Source organism: Neofelis nebulosa, chromosome 4 (genome assembly GCF_028018385.1).
Source record: "Neofelis nebulosa isolate mNeoNeb1 chromosome 4, mNeoNeb1.pri, whole genome shotgun sequence".
Classification (NCBI taxonomy): domain Eukaryota; kingdom Metazoa; phylum Chordata; class Mammalia; order Carnivora; family Felidae; genus Neofelis; species Neofelis nebulosa.
In genome coordinates this window covers 70,503,444-70,526,173 of record NC_080785.1, presented here as the reverse complement: position 1 = coordinate 70,526,173, position 22,730 = coordinate 70,503,444, and the positions used below count along the sequence as shown (strand labels likewise).

General features: G+C 40.7%; 1 protein-coding gene across 6 annotated transcripts in view; it reads right to left on the bottom strand.

Annotated features, from left to right (window-relative positions):
- Positions 1–6,520: 6,520 nt before the first annotated feature.
- Positions 6,521–22,730, bottom strand: part of SLC25A13 (solute carrier family 25 member 13) — a 185,744-nt gene continuing 169,534 nt past the window's right edge. For all 6 annotated transcript variants that reach the window (XM_058725014.1, XM_058725013.1, XM_058725016.1 and 3 more), the window contains 4 exons: positions 19,313–19,451; positions 8,413–8,571; positions 8,229–8,319; positions 6,521–7,699 (listed from right to left, as the gene is read on the bottom strand). In XM_058725014.1, the coding sequence (XP_058580997.1) occupies positions 7,513–7,699; positions 8,229–8,319; positions 8,413–8,571; positions 19,313–19,451 (576 nt within the window). In that variant the 3' untranslated portion in view covers positions 6,521–7,512. The remainder of the gene's footprint in view (positions 7,700–8,228; positions 8,320–8,412; positions 8,572–19,312; positions 19,452–22,730) is intronic.

Sequence of the window (22,730 nt, the reverse complement as noted above, 5' to 3'; positions counted from 1 at the left end):
TATGCAAATATGGCTGTGATTTGTCTATTTACCCTTCAGTTCTGTTTTTACTCATGCACTTTGAAGCTCTGTTACTAGATACTTAAATATTTCGTTTATTATATCCTCTCAATAACTGACCCTTTTATTATTTTGAAATCTCCCTCTAGTGTCCTTTCATTTTAGCCTGGACTCTTTGGAGCCTGTTGTAAGGCAGGGCTGCTGGTGACAAACTTTCAGGTTTTGCTTATCTGGGAATATTATTTCTCTCTCATCTTTGAGGAATAATTTTATCAGAAGTAGAAATCTTCATTGACAGATTCTTTTTTAACACGTTGAATATTTCATCCCACTGCCTTCTGGCTTCTATGGCTTCAGATAAGATATCAGCTGCTAATCTTATTTAGGCTCTTTCGTATATGAGGAGTTGCTTCTTTCTTGTAGCTTCAAGATGGCCTCCCGGGTTTTGACTTTTGACAGTTTGATTATGATGTGTTTATGCTGGATCTCTGAGTCTGTCCTACTTGGATTTCATGGAGCTTCTGGAATGACAGATTGTTTTTCATCAACTTTGGGAAGTTTTCAACTTTTCTCTCTTCAACAATTCTGCCCTTCCTCTGTCTCCTTGTGGAACTCCCATTATGTGCAACGTCAGCATACATGATGGTGCCCCACAGGTCTGTGTTCAATTTCTTGTTTCTCCTTTTTGTTCTTTAGATTGCATATTTCAAACGCTCCTTCCTCGCATTTGCTTCTTCTTTCTTCTGCCTACTACATTCTATACTTCCCATTAGTTCTTTAGACTTGGTTTCCATTCAGTGAGTAGACTTCAAATAGCTGGTTTAAAACCTTTGTCTAGAAAGAAAAATCCAGTCTCTGGGCTTCCTCAGAGTTCTTCTTGATTTTTTTTTTTTCTTGGGTATATGCCATACTTTGCTTCTTTACATGTCTTATACTTTTTCGTTGAACACTGGATGTTTTGAATATTTATAATGTACAACTCTGGAAATCAGATTTCCTCCCCTCCCCAGGATTTGTTGTTGTTACTTATTGTAATCACTGTTTAGCAAATTCTCTGAATTCCATACAATATGTATTCTGTGCCACGTGTGGCCCTTTGTTAAAGAAATCTCTGTTAACTTGATATTTAGCCAACAAGTGGACAGAGGTTTCTGTAAATGCCTAAAACCAAAAGGCTCTTCCAGTGTTTGCCAAAGGGCTCATGTGTGTTGAGGTGCACTTTCAACACTCAGGTAGTCCATTTACAATTCTGCATTAGTCTTCACTTCCTTTTTCTGGAGACCCTCAAGGTTAGAAGGAAGTTGAGAGCTTAGGGCCTTCTTGGGTCTATCCTGAGCATATGCACTGTTCTGAGTATGTTTGTGTGTCCTTCCAGATGCTCAGGCATGTGCTAGAGCTATTCAAAGCCCCATGGATATCTCATGCCCCAGATGATCCTCTAAAGTTTTTGGTTATTCTACTGTTTGCCCTACTATTTATTACCTCAGACTACAGCAGCCAAGATATTAGCCTATGAACTGCTTCTTTAGTTAGAAAGAAGGAAATACATACATTGTGTAGTGAGGCAGGACAAAGGCTGAGACCGTACATGTGGAGAAATCTCTACTTTCTGCAATAAAATTCAACAGGCATCAGCAATCACTTCACCTCTGTCTTAAGAGAAAAAAAAGAACCCCGTTTCAATTTTTCTCAGCCCCAACTTTTCATTTTTTCTGATTTTACTTTAACAAGAGGGTAAGCCTTTTAGAACTCTGAAGCTAATTCAAATGACAAAGTTATCAGAAAAAGTAGTTTCTTACACGAGTGGCTGTCAGATCTAAATTCTCAAATTGATAGAGCACACTTGTATATTCAGAACTTATGTAGGTAAATCTTGCCTCAAAACAGAAATTCACACTATAAGATATATATATGTTTTCAGTTAATTTTTAGTGTGGGTCAGTCACTACTCTGCTTTGGTTTACATAAGAATGGTGGAGGGGACAGCAGAGTGCAGTGGGACATGTCCTCTCCTTTGGCTTGAGGGAGTGCAGGGAACTTGTTGGGAATACAGTAAGACTTTTCCACCATTAGTGGTGACGGAGATTTTACAACCCAAAGTAATTCCAGCAAATCCCACATTCTGTAAACTGTCTCCAGACACAATTTGAGGCCAAGTACCCATAGATATTTACTTTTAACTTGGTTTTCCATTATTTCCAACTTCTGTAGAACAATGGCATTTTCTAATTATAGTAGAGATTTTTAAGATGGTCCAATTCAGTTCACATCATATCGCGTTGCACGGTAACAGTCTGTAAATTTATCTCTGCTTTTTCCACATTACCTTTCCATCTTAGATGTTTACCATGGGGCAAATGCTTTGAGTTTACCTTAATGCTCTCTTTACTGACTTTAATAGGCCATAAAATAGTTTAAGATGGACCTCAAAAGGCTTGTTAGGATTCACCTGGTCCTCAGGCTCTGCAATTCTCTGAATCAGCAAATGTACTTACTATGGTAAATAATCAGTGATCACCCTTCCCTTCTATGCTAAGGAGTGATACGTCTGATTCTGAGAACTGGGGCCAATAAGAAATCTGGGCAAAGACTATCATAAGAATTTCAGGGACTGAGTTTTTTTGAGCAACCCTTGTAGGTAAAGGACAGGGCTTGGGCTGCCATCAGACCCAGATTCAAATTCCAGCCCCCTCATTGCTAGCAGAGACCGTGCACAAGACACTTCACCTCTGTGAGTCTTGGGTTTCCTCATTTGTAGCATAGGAAAAAGCACAGTACCTACTTTAAGGGTTGTGGAGAGGACTGAATGAGATCATGACTGGCATGTCAAGCCTCATATTTAATGAGTGAGTTCTTAGTGGCCAAAATACTCCAGGGTGGAGGCAGAATGACTTGTCCCTCTCTCATCTGAAAGCAGCCCAGTAAGACCAGAGCAAGAGCTGGGATAGGTAGCAAAGAAGGTGGAGGGGAGTGATAAGAGACAGGGAATGGTGTTTTAATCAGTCTTTTTGCCTTAAGCCTCGAATTTCCCTTTCCCCGCCATACAGGACAGACTATGGTATGCTTGCACAAGTCTGTTCTGAGAGCTTGCGTCTATTTTAAGATCACCTTAGAACAGCTCCACTGCCAAACCAAGCGTCCTGCAAAGGGGCAGGAGCCCGGTCTAATGGAATCAAAGTGGTGGTGGGCACTGAGGCCCGGGTGGCCAGCCCAGTGTGCTAGGGGTGTGCCTGGGACCCGGGAGAAGCAAGCCTCAGACAGGCACAATTAGTGTGTCTTCTTAGCTTTCCTTCTGAAGTTATTCGAGGGGACTGTGGTTTTGCCTTGAGCAAAACCCCCTTAACAGCCGGGAATCTAAAAACAAACATTATTTTATTAGGTTACCCCAGCAGATGAAAGTGGAGTGTTCCATTTGGACTCTTTTTTGGAGTCAATTAATGCATTAGCTAAAAACAAACCCTTTTGAAAGAGAGTTCCCGTTGTCCCAACAGCTTCTAAAGGAAAGCTTGCCACCGTGCTCCTACGGACACAAACATCAGGCAGTGAGAGAAACAGAGAGAATGAGTTGTAAATAATTAATATTCACTGATAAGGAAAACATACGATATAGTGACATATCTCAACCCTAACGTAACACTAATCTCAAAAGATACGATTTTTTAAAGGCTGTTATTTTTAACAATCATCAGGAAATTTAAATATCTTCTCGTTTGTATGACAGTTCCTAAGTCAATATAAGTAATTAAAACCAATTTTAAATAGCTGTAACTTTAATAAAAGACCTATTTATGACTTCTAAAGGATGTGATCAATACAGAAGACTGTGATTGTTTTCAGTCATGGTTTTAACTCCAGCAGCGGAAAAGGCTTGTAAAGTAGGAAAGTAACAGAGATTGCTCATTGGAAAAAAAAAAAAAATACCTATGTCCCAAAACTCCATCCATCCATCCTTGAAAATAATAACCAAGAGCCTACTAAGTTCCAGGTAGTGTGGAAACTGAACAAAAGCCTCGGTCTCCACCCTTGTTCGAGCCCAGTCTGGGATTTCAAAGTAAAGACTGCATGGTTTTAAAAGACAGGGGTGCAATGCTTTTTAGCTGCCTTGGCCTTTAAAATGAAGCAGTGGACCCCCTGCGGCCTCCCTAACATTGAAAATAGAACTCTCTGGTGAGGGTTGGGTTATTCCCCAAAGGGGAAACAAAAGGCACACCCCCTCTGTGGGCAGGACCATTTGGGGAAAGAACATTTCACTGCTCTTACCAATGAACGTGTCTTTTAAACATCTTTGGAAAAATCCACATCCTGAAAGCATTTGATTACCCTGAATTTAAAGTGGGCTTTTGCTCAGTGGCAGAAATACAAATGCATCCCCAAAAGAATGGCTTCTGCGGTTAAAAAAGGCACAGGATGACTTTTAGAGAGGGTTATCTACAAGGCTGATAAACGGGGCCTGCAAGGCAGCGGACTCCTCAAATTCCATTACAGGAACCCTCGCTCCCTCTACCTGAAGAATTCCACTGCAACTTGCTGAAGACCTATAGCCGGACGAGGTTATGAACAGTTTCAAGCACAATTTCTTCCCGTTTTTATTCCCTGCTCACTGAGTTATGTGCTGTTAAACATTTCCAGAAGACTGTCAAAATGTAAGCATCCTGAGGTTTACATAGGCCACACCATTAAATAACATATAAGCACAAAATTTTCAACATTGTTTTCCAGCAATGGTAAATATTTTAGCTAAGTAAAAACTGAAGCTTGAAATGCAATAAGCACTTAAATGACTCCTTTCTGTGCCAGAATTCTTATTTTCCCCTGTGCAACCCTGGCTGCTGGGATTAAGGCGACCCCAGGGAGCTCAGCAAATGGTTGTGGGTTATGAGGTGCAGCATGAGCTTGGCGACAGGATGCCACCCAGCCTCAAGAAACCCAGCCACGACTGGAACCCAAGAATCAGTGTGTTCACTTTGTGGTCAGCTTCACATTTTTTCCCCTCCTTGGAAAAAAAAAAAAAAGCTGCTACAAAAATCAGGCCTCTCCCCCACCCCCAAAGCAACCAGGAGGCGGGCCTAGGGCAGAGCTGAAAGACTCCAAGGCTGGCCCCCTTGGGTGGGCAGGCAGCGTGTGGGAGTCACACATCGTTCAGTTCCTCAGCGTTAAGGAGGGAAATGACCGGCTGCATGAACGGCAGCTGCAGCACTGCTGATGCATTGTGCTGTCACTTCAGGAAGAAGGAAAACCCAGAACAAATTTGACGTGGTTTTCACCACATGGTGATTGCAGGCCTATTCAAGGATGTCACAGTCACGCCACCCACTGAGCAGAACTCAGATGGAAATGAGGCCTCCTTCAAAGTGTCTCCAGTCACTGCCTATCCTGGACAGAATAAGCCTAGGATTTTAAAGAAACACAGTCCCCTGGCCCCATCTCCTTCCTTTGACTTCCTGGTTCCTCTGGTTTCTCCTTTACTGCAGAGAATCGCCCTCAGCCACAGGTAAATAGAGCAACAGCTCCTAAAGAAGCGGGCAGCGCAGTACACCTTTTCTGAGATTTGGGTCACTGTTTATACCGTGAGAAGGTGATCTTCTACAAAATTCCAGCAAGTGCAGGAAAAGGAATGCCAAGATTTACTTACACTCGGGGACTTTTGTCTGCATTCAGAATGCCATATAGCTCGAGTTGATTTGGTATTGCAACACCACCCACATTTCTAAGACGTATTTGGAGTTCTGTGCCTGGTCTTTGAGATTAAAATATAAATATCACTGGTCACAGTGAGTAGGGATTGGGGGGAAGGATGGGTAGACAGAGGGAGTGGTAGGGAGGGGAGCCACATATGTATTTGTCCTGTTTCTGGTGAGGAGAACAAAGCTTTTGTTCATTTAGAATAAAAAACCAGACTCGTGGATGGTGTTGATGTTCCCCAATTTTGAATAATATCTTTTAATGTCAGCCTATTGACCTAAAGACTGAGACTGACTCATGGAGGGAAGTTTGGGAGTCTCAGAAAGTTCAAAGTGACTGCTCTTAGGTCACTCAGTAGTCTGAAAGCCCTAGATTCTGTTCAAGACTAGCTTCATTCTCCAAATGATAGTGTTGGCCAGATAACACCCAATGTCAGATACAGTGATATCTGGTTTTCATATGAGGAAGAGTCAGAAAGGTTAGAAAATGCAATTGTCATTTCATGCCAGTTTTCATGCCCAATTTCCAGTGAAACTTCCAATTAATATTATAAAGTGAAAATTTATATTGATTCTCATGGTAAGAAACTGGCCCAAAGCACCGGGGATGACTGGAGAAAAAGTGTCAGCTGAGTTCCTTGCTTATCGAGGGTTAAATGTTGTTTCTTTTACTCACTCTGAACATCGGCATAGTGGAAATCAGGCTACACATTACCTTGAAGGGCCAGGAGGATATATCCACGCCAATATGAATAAAACCACCCTGAAAATGAAACATATAGAGTCCAATAGTGACAATTATTAGTCATTCACCACGTGACATACATGAGAGCAAACAATAGCTTTAAAAATAGTTTATTTCCTCCTTCACAAACGCTTGAGCCTTCTGACCATGATGCAAGGCACCACAAATTAAATAAAAACGTGTATTAGAATATATTTGTCTTACACATGATTCAAGACAAGTGGGATTTTGAAAGCAAACAGGTGTCGACTGCTGGGGGCAGGGGATGGGGGCAGTAAAGTAGGTATGAGTATGAGGGATGTGCCCTTCCCTGCAATGTTTCCTGAAATAGGCAGTGATCATCACACTGCATCATATGAGAACTTGCCCCAAATCAGCACATCCAGGAGAGGTGCTGCGTCTCATAGTTTCTCTGTCTATAGAATAAAATACCAAAAGGACTTCCCTGACTACAAAGACATCTGTCTGAGAAGTCTTGGTACCACTAACAGAGTATGATATCTTCAATGTGGTTTTCGTGACACCAAAAAAAAAAAAAAAAAAAAAAATAGTTTCACATAAAATCTTCATAATATAATCCATGAACAGAATTCGTACATGTTTAAAATCTGAAGCCAGGCTGGCTATTTCTGATAATTTTGTTTTCATTTCTTCCAGTGTTTTTTTATTGTGATAAATATGTACCCAGCTTCCTACCAGCTTAAACATGCATGAAGCACTTTGCTCTGAGCACCATGATCGCCATTCAGTAGTCTCTTTGGGACTATAATCCTAATCTGAGGAGAGCAGCACTAGTTTCTATTCAGACTTGCTCCTTCTCCCCAAATCATGTTAGTGTTGACCAAATCCCAGTAAATGTCAGCTATAAACAGAGATGTGTGAGCAGAGGCCCAAAGAATAATTAGGAGTAATTTCACAACGCTCTGGTTAAGAAAGCACACAGAAAATGAATGATTACACCTTATAAAAAGACTCGAATTTAAACAAGAGATGGAAATGAAAGGAGGCAAACACTGTTTCCATCGGAGGTGAGGTGTTCTCTACCACAGTGGACAGAGCTGCAGCCGCACCCTGGGGCTGCTCCCACTACGGGCCTCCACTGGTGACCTCTGCCGCAGATATGGACGGCTTGAAGAGAGGTAGGTACAGTCCAAATTTGTTTTCGATCCCTGCAAACGTTGCAACGGCCAGTCTGTAGCCTCCAACGTGATCAGGATTGGGAGCGGGCAGTACGATCCTAGATTTAGGAACCGGTTCCGATCCTATGGGTTTCCTAAAAGGAGAGAAAACAGGGTGAGAACCTAAGTTTTGTATCATTCTTATCTCGGTAAAAATAACATTTAAAAGTTGTTAAAATCTGCCTCATATAAAGAAATTGTGGAGCTCTAGTTGGTTGTACATTCCCCTTTGAAATGTGTTTGGTTACATGATTTCAGTATTTTCCAACATCTTTCTTTTTTTTTTTATTTTTTTAATGTTTATTTATCTTTGAGAGCAGGACAGAGAGACAGAGAAGGAGCTGGGGAGGCACAGAGAGAGGGAGACAGAGGATCCAAAGCAGGCTCTGCGATGACAGCAGCGAGCCTGACGGGGGGGGGGGGGGGGGGGGCTCGAACTCACGAACCGTGAGATCGTGACCTGAGCCGAAGTCGGACGCTTAACCAACTGACTGAGCCATCCAGGAGCCTCTTTCCTACATCCTTTCTACTTCATCCTTAGGAATTAGATTAATGCACCCATCTTAATAACGACAGGGCACTGGAAGAGCTGAAACTTAGCTGCAGATCTAGCGGGATACTTACACGCCTCCAAAATCAATGTAGAACCATCGCTGCAGCAATTCGTACGTCAGCAAAGTTACACCAAACTGGGGTGAGGATCGAAACACACGAGCTTTGAGAAAATGGGGAAATAATAGATACAATTAGATTTTTCAAAAATTTACCTGATATCAAAGGTTTAGTTAAGAACAAATTATTTCCATACCACCAGCTCCTTTCCACAGAGCTTTTGGGCCTTCTTCCCGCAGTATCTTCCTAAAGCAGTCCATCACCCCGCTGTAAGTGGTTTGGCCAGCCCTGGCGGCCACCTGTAATCGTGTCTTGATAACATCAGCAGGGGTCACTAAAGATGCCGCCGGCATACCTGCAGGAAAGACACCACCATCACAGTCTGGTCACATTCTCACTATATAAAAACCACTGTGCTTTGAACTGCTGGTCGTGGAAAGAAAGTTAAGAGTCTGATGAAATCAAATGCCTCTTCTGCTGTCCTCTGGGAAGCACGGCCAGGACTGTCCTGTCTGCAGTGATGGAGGCTCCTTAAGACTCTGCTCACCTCCCTGCCCCGAACCACTTTGGGAGCTTCATATTTATTAATACTTTTAAGGAATGATTTGTCAGTAACACTACTTCAAGTGGTTGAGAACAAATGGAGAAAGGCTGTTTTTTTGTTTTTGTTTTTTTTTTTACTTTCCCATCTAAATCAGTCACTTGCAAAGTTATTAGGTCCGATTTTCAGAGGTGAAGTTTGTTATGTGTTTCCTCTTCATGCTTTTCTGTGGCTGCTGGCAGTCACGGGAGGTGCCTTCGTGCACACGTTCAACCACCCTTTACCCACCAAAGCCTAACCTCTCCAGTTACACCAGAAAAAGACTTCAGTGAGGGCTGAGGGCTAAGCAAACTGTGTGTGTGTGTGTGTGTGTGTGTGTGTGTGCAGGGGGGAGGAAGGGGGGTGGTGATCAGAGGTGGAGACTCCCATAGATAACACTTCAGGATTCCTTTTTCCTAAAACTGACATCTCCAGAAAAAATATTTGACAGAAAGCTGAAAATTTATATTGGCTAATAATCAATGAAAAAGGAACAACAACAGCAACAAAACCCTCCCAAAATTACCAGTGGGAAATTTTTCTACAGTCATTTTATCCAAAATGGGGCAGCCCATGTTTAGATTTTTTAAAAGCGAGACTGTACTCAGAAGACACTGTCTCTTATGGTTTTATTACTTTTCCATTATGAACCTATTCCAAACCAAATTGGTCAAATGCAGATGCATAAATCTCCTTTGCTTTTTTTAAGGCTTAATAATTCTGTAAGAATTTCTGTCCAAACCAACGTGGTCTGGCTCACAAGTACATCTCATCCTTCTAACAGACAGCTTTAAGGTTACAGCGTGTGTGTGTGCGTGTGCGTGTGTGTGTGCACGCGCCTGGGGAGCTCTGCACAGCACACATCTGTATTTATCCTACTAAAGGTACAGCTCTTCCTCCATCTTCACGGACCACCTCACAAACTCCCAACATAAGTAACTGTTTTTTATAAAATTAATCACATTTGTTGCATGTGAAAAAGCTCACTTATATCCAATGCTTCACTGGATAAGTCATACTGAATTTCCTATTAACTTGGAGGAATTATTTTAACTTTGGGCCAGGAATTTATCTTCCAACATAATGGAAGGAAACAGGAAAAATGCTCAGAAACCCGCTGTGTTCACACCACCCATTACGTTTTACTTCCTGGTTTAGAAAGAGGTTAGCAAGGCTGTCTGCTTTCAACATGTAGTAAAATGCTCCTTGCAACAGTGGGCAGGGATGTCAGAGTGACAGGGGACATACACAACATCAGTAAAAAAGTCTCCTTCAGTTAGTTTTCATAAATAGCTCCTTGTTATGAAAAAAGAGAGAAGTACTGGGGGGCAGAGAAGAAAGATTCCGATTATGAAATAAATATGCCAAAAGAAACGTGTGTAAGATGCTTAGCAAGTTCATCTGGCAAGACCGATTGGTGGTGGTGGTGGTGGTGTGTGTGTGTGACAGGGACAGAGAAAGAGAGCTGGGGGCTGGAAATACGGCAGCTGCCCGGGACTCTCATCGTATCCCACTCACCCTCACCTCTCCCAGGCTGACAGCTGGGAGGGCCTGGGAGTTACTGTGGATGGGGATTTCTGATAGAAGACTAGTGAAACTAACCTGGAGAACAGCCTTATGTTGCTCTGAAGCAAGGCCAGGAAAGCAGTATCTACCAGAAAGAGCTTGGCCACCAGAAATCTGTTGATTTTGGTGGCCAGGGTTGGCAAAGACTCTGAGTAAATTTGCCTGGTCTCTCCTGGCTTCCAAAAGGCTAAGACAACACTAACCAAGAGGTCTCGGTTTCTCTACTCCCAAACATGGGGGAGCAAGTGGAGGCTAGGAAACAGAGAGGCTTCGTCTAGGCTCCTCAACAGCAGCCTGATGGATGCTTCAGTAATGACACAGATGATGAGACCTACCTACTACCTCTGTGACAAGAACAACTGGGGGTGTTCTTTAGTCAATAAAAAATTACAACGCTTTAAAGGGGGCCCAGCGCCTAGAGAGCAGAAGTTCATTTATAATAAAAAGAAAGCACAACCAGCAAAATACAACTTTGGGGCAAGGCAGCCTCAATTTTCATAAATATCCCATTAGTATTTGTAAAGAACGTGCTTCTCTGTTTATGGGATATGAACTTAATATCTGTTTATTTTGGATCAAGGTGAAGGGATTCACAAATTCCCTCCTCGTCCTTATATGTAATATCTATTTGATGGATCAGCTTCTAAGAAAAGTGTCAAGATTTGGAATGGGAATATATTGTGTTCTTATCATACTCTTAAGCTGAGGTTTTATAAAACAATATTACGTTGATACTACATAGGGGTTGATGGCAATATACCATGAAAGGATTTTAGTTTAAAATAGAACCAGAGGATATTAAAGGAGGAGATTCTCAGGCATGCTCCCTCAGAAGAACAGAACTTGAGAACAGATAGACTAATTACCCATAAATGCTTGACTTGCACAAGACAGATCTATCTCCTAACCAATGAACATGAGGCAAGCAATCTCTCCCCATCCTTAAGCCAAGGAATACTGCTTGGATGCTGCCTGAATGCCCATCAAATGTTTTAACATGCTGTCCTCTCCCTCCCCCACCCCCTTGCAACTTTCCTGCTGGTTCTGAATAGACCCAATTTCTGGTCTATTGCAGCTTGCCTCAATTTATGTCTTTATTTAGGCAGACACTATCTGCTTAGTGAATTTTATTTTTTATAAGTGCAAAATAAGCCTCTGTGCTTCTAAGTGCTATTTTTAAACCCTGAATTCCATTCAGTCTGACATTAATATTGCTAAACTTGCTTATTGTTGGTATTTGCCTAATACATATTTTCAACCCGTTCTCTTTCAGTTGCTCTATGTCACTGTTTTCTCAAACTCCAGATGACTAGATTTCCTTTCACAACTTGTCTAGAATAGGCATTTGTTTTTTTACTAGGGGCACTGAATACATTCAATTGTGGTTATAATTGTGGTTATTAGACTTATTTCTGCTATCCAATAACGTGGTTTTTATTTTCTAATTGTTCCCCTTTTGATCTCTACCCTTACCCAATTTAAATATTACATACATTTATCACATAGTACACTATTTACAATATGTACAATAAATGTACATTTGCACCCTTTGCCAGCAAGCCCTTCTTATATAAAAATACATATTATCAAAGTCACCAGTTACTGAAATCACTCTCAGGTTTAACTTTATTTGCTCTGTTTCAAATATCCCATAGTTTTTTCTTCCTTAAATTCACTTTTCATTTTGCTTTAGAGATATCTGTGAGGCGTAAACTTTGAGTTATGGGAGAAATGAACTTGAGACCTGCCCCCCTCCTGAACGCTGGTGTGCCTGGGAATGCCATTGAGGTTCCAGACATCCCCTCCTTGGCATTTTAAATTGAAAGGGCTAGGACTGCAGATGAAAACATGAGAAGTGAGCTTTTATTACTGATTTGTTTTCTGTCCTCCTTTTATATTACTTCTCTCTAGGGAGCTCCTATGAAATAGAAGTTAGACCTCCTGGACTAATCCTACATGTCTCTAACACATTTTCTCCTTTTCTTATCTCTATATTTTCGCTCCATATTGTAGTTCTTGTTTCTGTTTTTCCACGGCTTCATTTTCCAGATGTCTAATTTGGACTTTGAGCATACCCATTCTATCATTCAGATGATGCATGGATTTTTAATTTTGGCAATCCTTTTACTAATTTTCAAGAAAGCTTCCTTAAGATGTTCCTCTCAAATCTCTCTGCAGATCCTAAGTATAGTTCTTAAAAGTCCTCTTTTCTCTGAATTGCCTGTCTTTCCTGGAATTCCTCTGTTTGTTTCTCTTCTTGCTCCTTGTCTGGGGACCTCTGGCTGTCTACTGATACATTCAAGTTCAAAGAACAGACTGATTACCTTAATGCTGGCTTCTACCACCACCTAGGTCAGTTTCACCGGCAGGTTTCTCTCCCAAGTGGGGGGAGGGCGTTGGGGGCCAGCAATGGGCTTTGTGAAACGAGGGACTCCTGTTAACTGGGGACAGGGGTTGGGGAGGTGGCCTAGCAGGGTTGGGACCTTCCAAGCTGCTGAAACGTGGAGTGCTTCACTCTGGGAGTAGAAGAGATTATCTTATGCTCCTGTTGCGAAGAGCTGCGTTCGTTCGTTTGTTCGTTCATTCATTCATTCATGCATGCATGCAGGCATGCACTCATTCCGTCTGTGGTGAAGGTCTGGAACCTTAAGCCTTACCCGGCATTTTTTCAGTTCCTTACACTCAGCCTTCTCCAGGCAATTGGTGCCTTTCTTTAGAGAAAAGCCAGGGGCTTTCAGCCTGGATTCAATTGTTGCCCAAAGCTACGTACAAAAAAGGAGTAGGTACAAAAAAGGAGTAGGGAGGACTGAGCTCCACCTTCCTGCCAGGAATTCGGCTCTTTCACTCCCGTTAAAGATTTACCTCATGCCCTCCCCCACTCCTGGTATTCTATTGTTCACTCACTGGTTAAAATTCTTTGGTTCTGCTCTTACCTTAAGAGCAGTTTTTCCTGCCTGTGTTCTGGGTTGTGGCACCCTCCAGTCCAGTTTCTGAGTCAATATGCTTCTGTTTCCTGCCTTCCGAGGACTGGTGCTAATATTTTCTAGTGCCAATACGAGCTTTAAAAAATGTATTTCCCGACATTTTAAGGTATTTGGGTTGAAAGGAGAGACAGATGAATATACTCAGTCTATTACTTTGATTCAATCTCTCCTATTACTTTTTTTTAAGGATCTAAGAATTGTTTTTAAGTTATTTTAACCTTTATGTCCACATAACTAACAAATTTATGTCAATAGTACTTCTCTCCTAACTTCATTCTTTTAATACATTTGCAAAACCATCCAGACAGTCACACACATACAGCACTTCCATTAACTGTGTATTTAATAGCTTTTAAAGACACTCCTGAGTTACAACTTAATCTAAATTTGATTTATCCTTTATCTCATCACTGTCAATTAAGATCACCTCCAATGATGAAGCTCTAAAATTTGAGAAATACTAGATATCTTTTATTTGATATTATCTGTAAGCCATATCGAAATGCCCTTCGATAATCAAAAAGCAACATGTTCACTGCAGGGAATTAAAACTTAGTTTCTTAATTTCAGGCTCTCTGCTTTGGCTCCCACCTTCTAACGCACAGAGGCATGCTGGCCAATGAACATAAATTCAAATATTGGTTAGGCTTACTCTATCCTGTGAAATAATGGAGATGTTCTCAGTGTTTAAAGATGTTCTGGGGCGCCTGGGTGGCTCAGTCAGCTATGTGTCTGACTCTTGATTTAAGCTCACGTCATGATCTCATGGTCCTGAGACTGAGCCCAGCTTAAGATTCTCTCTCTCCCTCTCCCTCTGTCCCTCCCCTGCATGCATGCTTTCTCTAAAAAATAAGTAAAGATATTCCCAGTTTACAACCATATACATATATCTGAAAAAAAAAATCAATATTCTCCAGGTTTTGAGATATCAAAAACCACCTCTGTTAAAATACTACTAAAGCAATCTAACTTCAGGTCAAATAAAATTTTTAGAAAAAGACAGTACTTACTAAATACTGAAATTACTATCCAAACATAGAAAGCATGATCATATTAATTTAATCCCAGATCCATCTTATTTATAATACAATTATTCAACAAAAAAATATATGTATTCTGTGTAGGAGATATTTTATATAAGAATACACATAAAAATAATAGTAAGACATTTTTGTGTTACAATAAAAAAGTCAGTGGTCAAATTGCTATTTGTGCTTATTTTGAGATAAGCATTTCTCCTTTCTCCTAATGACAAAGATCACCCTGACCCTGGGATAGATATACTTCCGGGGATTCTGCGCATTCTCCACCAGTACGTCTTCTACCTAGGAAATGCCTTTGTTCTCACTGGCATCCCCAAAGGGAATGCGGGGGCCTGATCCATCTTCCATACACCAGCCCACACAAGTGTGCATTTTTGTGTTCACTGCCCTTAATGATGATGTTGCACTGGGCACAACACATGTGTAAACAGAAGTGTTTTTGCCCTTCTCCACACTGAATTCTGTGATCTGGCCGCCGAGCACGCCAGCAAGGTTCTACATTCAGCAGCTGGTTGTCCTGCTTCCTTCCATGACATCAGTAAACTGCTTATCACTAGATACAGATTTTTATGTTCATCTTATAACAAAATACATTACTTATTAATTCAGATGCATTTTTAGGCATTTTTTTGTTTGGATTTGAAGCTAAACAATCATGTGCAAATAATGCTGATTTCATTTCTTCTTTTATAATATGTATGCCTCTTACTTCTTTTTCCTATTTTACTACATTGGCTGGAACCTCCAAAATAAGCCTGAAAAACAAGGATGATAGAGATATCCTTGTCTTATCCCTAATTTCAATGAGAATAGTAGTTATTTGCCCCTGGCTTTTGATAGATGTTATTAAGAAAGTGGTTTAGTTCTCCTTATATGGTTTATACAGATTTGTGCAATATGCAAGACCATCAAGCTTTGAGGCTAATATGTTCTTTGAAGAAAAAAAAAAAAAACCAACGGATGACAGTCTATCTTGTATTTTTCCATCCTATAGGGAAGCAGATGGATAATAATGAAAGTAAAGTGTTGCACTCAGCTCCCAAATGACTCTCAAATGACCTTCACCTCCTGCATTTACACCTCAGCCTCTGTTCAGTCTCCTTGTACATTACACAGAGCTGATGGGTGTAACCAATAGGATTGTGTGGAAGTAAAGGAGTGTGACTTCCAAGGTTTGGTCACAAAAGACATGGCAGCTGGGGCTTTGTTCTCTTCCCCTGTCTTCTCTCCCCACCCTGGTCTCCCCTTTCCCTTCAACCCTCTCTGAGCTGGCTCCTGGGGGGTGGGGGGGGAGTCAGTCACCTTGTCACAAGAACATCCAAGGTGACCTACAGTGAGACCATGTGGCAAGGAACTGAGGCCTCTTGCCAATGGCCATGTGACTGAGCCACCCTGAAGGTGAATCCTCCAACTTCAGCCGAGCCTCTGGCTGACATCTTGACTGCAACCTCACACCAGACCTTGAGCTAGAGGCACTCAGATAAGCTGCTCCTAGTCCACAGAAACTGTGAGATGATCAGTGTTTGCTGTTTCCAGCTGGTCAGTGCTGGGGTAATCTGTTATGCAGCAATAAATAACGAACAGAGAAGGTATCTGAACAACAGCTCTGAAAGATGCTGGGACAGCTGCACCGCTAACAAGGCAGCATGGGGACATAAACCAGTTCCAACTTCCAAGAATAATGTAGTAATGCATTAAAAACAGTCATGCTTTTTACCAGCAAACTCACTTTAGAGAGTCTGTATCTCCAAGGAAAAAATGTCCCAGAGTAGGGGAAAAGCCTTTAAGCACAAAGATATTTTTTACAATATAATACATTTAAATTTTTTTGAAAAAAATTTAAAAATCTAAGATTGAGGGTTAGATAACTATACGACAGTTAAAAACTATGTTTACAAAGTTTTAAAACATATAATGTTATTATTGAACATTTAAAAATACTTATTATGTGCCAGGTACTTTCTTGGATCTTTCCATTTATTAATGTGTACCTACTGACCTCAAAATAACTTTATGAGACTAAGACCGTTCTTCACCCATGTGTAGATGGGGAAACAAGAAGAGAGAGGTTACAAAACTGCAGGTCACACAGTTCTAAGTGGGGAAACTAGAATTGGAATCTGCCCAGTTTGGCCTCACAGCACATGCCATTAACCATTGTGCTGTGATGGCTAACAATGCTTCAGCTATGAAATTAAGTGAAAACCACATATCCACAGTGTGATCATAGTTAAAACTATGCATGGTCGGATACCACCTTACAGCTGTCAGAATGGCTAACATGAACAACTCAGGCAAAAACAGATGTTGGCGAGGATGCAGAGAAAGAGGATCTCTTTTGCATTGTTGGTGGGAATGCAAGCTGGTGCAGCCACTTTGAAAAGCAGTATGGAGGTTCCTCAAAAAACTAAAAATAGAACTACCCTACGACCCAGCAATTGCACTACTAAGCATTTATCCAAGGGATACAGGTGTGCTGTTTTGAAGGGACACATGCACCCCCATGTTTATAGCAGCACTATCAACAATAGCCAAAGTATGGAAAGAGCCCAAATGTCCATCGATGGATGAATGGATAAAGAAGACGTGGCATATATACACAATGGGGTATTACTCGGCAATCAAAAAGAATGAAATCTTGCCATTTGCAACTACATGGATGAAACTGGAGGGTATTATGCTAAGCAAAATTAGTCAGAGAAAGACAAAAATCCTATGACTTCACTCACATGAGGACTTTAAGAGACAAAACAGATGAACATAAGGGAAGGGAAACAAAAATAATATAAAAATAGGGAGGGGGACAAAACAGAAGAGATTCATAAATATGGAGAACAAACTGAGGGTTATGGGAGGGGTTGTGGGAGGGGGGGGATGGGCTAAATGGGTAAGGGGCACTAAGGAATCCGCTCCTGAAATCATTGTTGCACTATATGCTAATTTGGATGTAAATTTTAAAAAATAAAAAATAAAATTAAAAAATACCCCAAAACTATGCATGGTTAAAAATGATGCAAGGGGGAACAAATTAGCAGAAATGTTAAATAGGGATTATCTTAGAGTCGTGGAGTAACTGATAGTATTTTCTTATTTACCCTTTCGGTTACTTTTCACACTTTCCAAGTGTTTTACAATTTAGCAATATTATTTTCCTAATCATTAAAAAAAAAAAGAAAAAAAAAAAACTGAAGGAAGAAAATAAGCCTCCAAAGAGAAAACAACAAGATCAACAAAAAAAACCCCAAAAACACCTGTTAGTAATTTCTACAGCTCTGGTAGCATGGATTACCTAGGAAATTCCTACCCAAAGATAAAATCCCTTCTGGGTGGCTATCTGCCTTCAAGAGAAGAGTACAGGCACTATTTCTGTTGTATTTTGGAGAGAGGCCTAGACTTTGATCTTGAGCTCTAATACATATCCTCTGATTTTACAACTGATTCCTGGAATAATTTACAGACAGAGTCTCTTGATTTTGATGTAATAGTGGCCAGTGTTTATTGAGTATTTACTATATGCTAGGCACTATGCTAAGTCCCTCACATGGGTGTTCTCACTTGTATCTCACAGGCACACTCTGTAGTCAGTACACTTATCATCTCCATTCACAGCCAAGGACACCGAGGCTTGGGGTAGGTTAGGTAATTTGCCCAAGCAGCACACTACCAACAGGTGTAGCAGTTCTCCCCAGTAGGTCCTACCTTATTTCAAATAAGTTATTGATATTGTACAATGTACAAAATGCACTGCATTATAACCTTTTGGTTCAGAAAATATTATCATGTATACACATGTAAGTGACATACAACAGGGCACAGTCAACCAATGGCTAAGTTGGGATTAAAACTGGGAATTCTATATTATAGTCTCGAAGTCATTATTTTTTTCTTGATAGAGGTAGAGTGGCCTTGTACAACAAGGGTCCCTGAGCAGCCAGGAAAGGACAACCTTGCCTCATTTACCAACATCACTGCCTTTGAAAGAAAAGGGATTAACTAAGAATTAAAGAAAAGCTCCATGGGTTCCTGCCTTAGGGGCTTCCCAGGTTACAGGCAGGTCCACAAAACAGCAAACAACTTCTCAGATCAGGGGCTTGTTCTCCTGAGACTCAAGTCAACAGCTCTCTGGAGAACAACACCTGTATCAAAAATGTTTGGACCCAGCCATCCCAGGACTGCCTTAGGGTTTGTTAACTCATTAAATGTTTGCCACCACCTGGAGAGTGAATCCGGATTGTTCCAGCCTTTAGGATCTCTGAACCAGGGGCATCAAAGATCCAACTGATTCCTGCTGTGGCTATAATCAAATTTCCTCTGGGAATTTACATTGGGCTGTAGAGGACAACCTTCCCCCTCATCATCTGTTTTTTTTTTTTTTTTTTTTCTATTGACATAGTCACTGTAGCACTAAAAACAAGGAGAGTCATTTCCCTCTGGGATTCAATGAACACACACACACCCTGTTCCTGTAACACAGCGATGAGGAGTCAGTAGTCAGTACTACGTCACTTTTATCTAGATTCTGGACAAGCATTTACGTACCATTTCAGCTAGACACTTTAAAGCACAATGATTCAAATTTGTAAAAACTTTCAGCTAAACAGTCATCACTGGTATGCTGTGAAGTGGAATTATGAAACTATAGGGAACTTGGAATTCAACAATGCCACAAAATGCACCAAATTTTCCTGGACCTTCCTGGCAAGAAATTAAGCTTGCCTAATCTGGCACCAAATTTTCCTGGCAAGAAATTAAGTTTGCCTAATCTATTCTGCCAGAAGGTTAATTTCTTCTCCTTTCTTTTCAGTAGCCATTCAAAGCAATCTGTAGCCTACCTCAATGTGCCCAATCAAGAACTACAGGCAAAAAATTCCAAGGTAGTGACATGAGAGAGGGGAAGAACAGAGCCCTGTAAGGGCCACTCACCAGCTATGGCGCCAGCCAAGAGCAAGCTTCCGGGACTAATCTGCCCATCTTCATTTGCAAAGGAAGCCTTCACATGAGCATAGCACGGGAAGTAGATGGCCGAGAAAGGAATGTCCCGCAGAAAGCATGCTTTGGCACCCTGTACATTTGAAAAGGAAGAAAAACCACATGAAACACATATCCCATTGAGAAGATCAAGCTTTTCTGGAACTTACCTCAGAACAAAATATTCCTGGAGAAGACCAAATTTGTACTCACAAACTGAAAGGGGAACAGAAAAAAAATAACCCAAATTCTGCAAGTAACAAATCTGAATTTTGTTTTTCAAAAATAAAACAAATTTCATTGTGCAGTGTGAGAAAGAGGGAGACACTTCTTGTTTATTGCAATGGCTAGATTTTGATTAAAACACTTTTGGAACTCTGCCTGCAACATCTCTTTAAATCCCTACCGATGGCAAGTCAGTCGCTGGCATCTCAAGGAGGGTCTGTACTCAGAAGATGGACAGCAAAAACCAAGAGGCCCCTTTGTTTACATACTAGGAAGCAGACAAATTATATAGGTGGCAAGGGAAGAGGTTTGTTCTTTATATTGTTTAAGACTCTGATGAAAGTGTTGGACTCTTTCCCAGAAAAAAATTACACATACGTAAAAAATTATATACCTTTTGAAGGGGTTCGTGGATCCCCTAATTTATTCACATATTTGCCCCTTCTCCCCAAGGGTATGAAACATTGATAAATGCTTATTCTAAAGCCTTAAAATATTTACAATAATTCCTACCCATTTAAGAGCTGTGTAGAGCAATCAACAACTAGAGCAAAATCTTCAAACAATTTCTAGTGTCAAAATAATGCATGGGGAGGCCTTGAGAACTGATGTGTGCCTAGAAGTGTAGCATTCTGATGAAAACCACCAGACATATATTGTGCTTTAGCAGGCCAAATGGGAAGGAAGTCACCCCTTTTCAACACCTAATGATTTAATACCATTTCTTTCGCAGATTTCTAATACCTAAAAATTTCCACTAAACTGAGAGATTCTTCAAAGAAAATAATGAATCCATCCAGATTCAACAGAACTAGCCAAGCCCAGTGACATTTAGTAAGGTCTAGTGATGTTGGATCGTAGGTATTTTTGCTTGATGCTAGGCTGCACTGTCAAGGTTCCTTAACACTACAGATCTGTTACTATAGCCTTTGCTTTCTGACTCCATCATTACACTCCTGACTCAAACTGCGACTGTGGGTAATAAGACCCTTAGTCTTTTTCATACGAATTGCTAGTAACCTAGGTCTACTATAACTTAATTAGTTGCCTTAAATAAGTAACATAATTAGGACTTTGTTTCACCCTATTTAAATTCATCCTAGCTTCGCCCATCCTTCTAACCAGAACAAATGCTTGGAATCTGGATTCTGTTGTGTTGGCTACTTCCCAGTCAACTCACCCATGAATGTGTTAAGATATCTTTGTCCTTTCTATTATAGATATTTAAAAAAAAGGGGGGGGGGCAAATCCACATCATGTACTGCTTGCCAATCAACCCACACTTTTGTATCTTGTCTACCCCTGAAACTGTTAAATGCCTAACTGAAAAGAAGAACCACAAAGTGGTTTTATACATGCAAAGTGATGCTCAGGACGATTAATCCATCAACTGCACATTTATTAAGGGCCAAACTATTGGCTTCCTCAGGGGAGATCCTTGGAGGCAGTGCCCAGAGAAAGTCCAAAACTCAGGATAGGACTCTCCAATCTTTCCACCTCCCCCAGCTTTTTCAAGGATGAAAAGTACAGTAGAATGCCAATATCCATGCACAGCATCCAGTCCTTCCCCTGTGATCATTACTGTGTGAGGGTAACACTTTCACCCATTTGTTTCACTATTTTCACTTCCTTTTCCTCATTTTGCCTCCAAACCTTCCTAGGAGTTGTGCTAGTCATTTACTCCCATGCAGACAGTGTTTGGGAGATATTCAAATTAGATGCCAAATAACCAATTTAAATTAAGATCAGTTAAATCTTCTTCACATCTGGCTCTCCATATATAGTGAAAGAAACACTGCCATAATGCTGACTTTTTAAACAATCTCTTTAGAGTAATTTTTAATAAGCTGATACAATTCTTCCTCCCACAAATCGTGTTTTTTACTAAACCTATTAGTTTTTACTTTTACCCTCACCTCCCAAATATTCACATTTTGGAGCCAAACTTCAGTCTATTTTTTTGCTGGTAATACTTTTCCTTCAAAATGTTTCTTCCCTCATTATAAAATATTAACTGCTCATCATAGACAATATAGAAAAGCATTAGAAATTAAAATTGCTTAATTTTTGCCAGCTAGAGATAACCACTGCAACTGTACATGTTTTGGAGCTTTTCCTTCATCAGTAGCATTAATAACCATTCCATGGTTGAGACCATCATTCTGTGGTTCTGAGTTATCCTTTTCTTCTCTTTAAATTCATGGTATGTGGTTTTGTGGGGTTTTCTTGGGAGGTGGGAGTGGGGAAGGACTGGTATGGTCTAACATCTCTTTTATTACTCAGCCATATTGCCCAAATTTCCTTTCTATTTGTTGTTTCCAAAACTCTACCGCCACCTTTGGTCTTGGCAGTCCTGGGGATTAGGCCCCATATTCTCATTCTTCTCAAAGCTTTGTAATGACTTTACTTTCCCATTTTCCTCTCTCTGGTCAGCCTGGTTCCTCTCAAATAAAGCTGTTCAATGCCTCACTCATCTGATCAAACAAGGTACACCTGTCACCATGCAACTTCCTTGATGAATGCTAAGCTGGGAACATCAACACCTTGAATATCACCTCTTCATTCATTTAACCCCCAAATACCACCCTTTCCACTAAGCATTCTTTAACCAGAAGGTAGACAGGCAGTGAATTCCACACAGCTCCACATTGTCTGCACTTTCTCCATGATGTTTTGGGTTTTCTTCATGCTCTTATATCTTGCCTATATCAGTGTTGCCTATTTCAGAAAATAAGCAACCAGGGGTCAGGAACCAGGGGCTAGAGAACACTCGGCAAAATCTTTGGCTGTCAGTTGGGACATGTTTCTGGTGACACTGATTTGACTTTGCCAACTCACACAAAAAAGAAAACACAATGAAAAAGAGAAACGAGAGGCTCTGGGATATGCTGTCAGGCTCCTACTGGGAAAACAAACTCAATTTCTTGGAAAAATATACTAGAAACCAAAGCCAAGCTTTTAGTTTTCAAATAAAGATCTGTAATTTTAGGGGGATACAACAGTGCTTAGTTGATAATTTTGTACTGGGATATTAAAATTTGAAAAAAGGAGAGGAAGACAGCTGGTAGCCCCTCTAATGTTATGTGCCTTCAATACGATCAGAAGGCCATGGGAAGACATGATCTGAAATTAGAAACATCCTGATCAA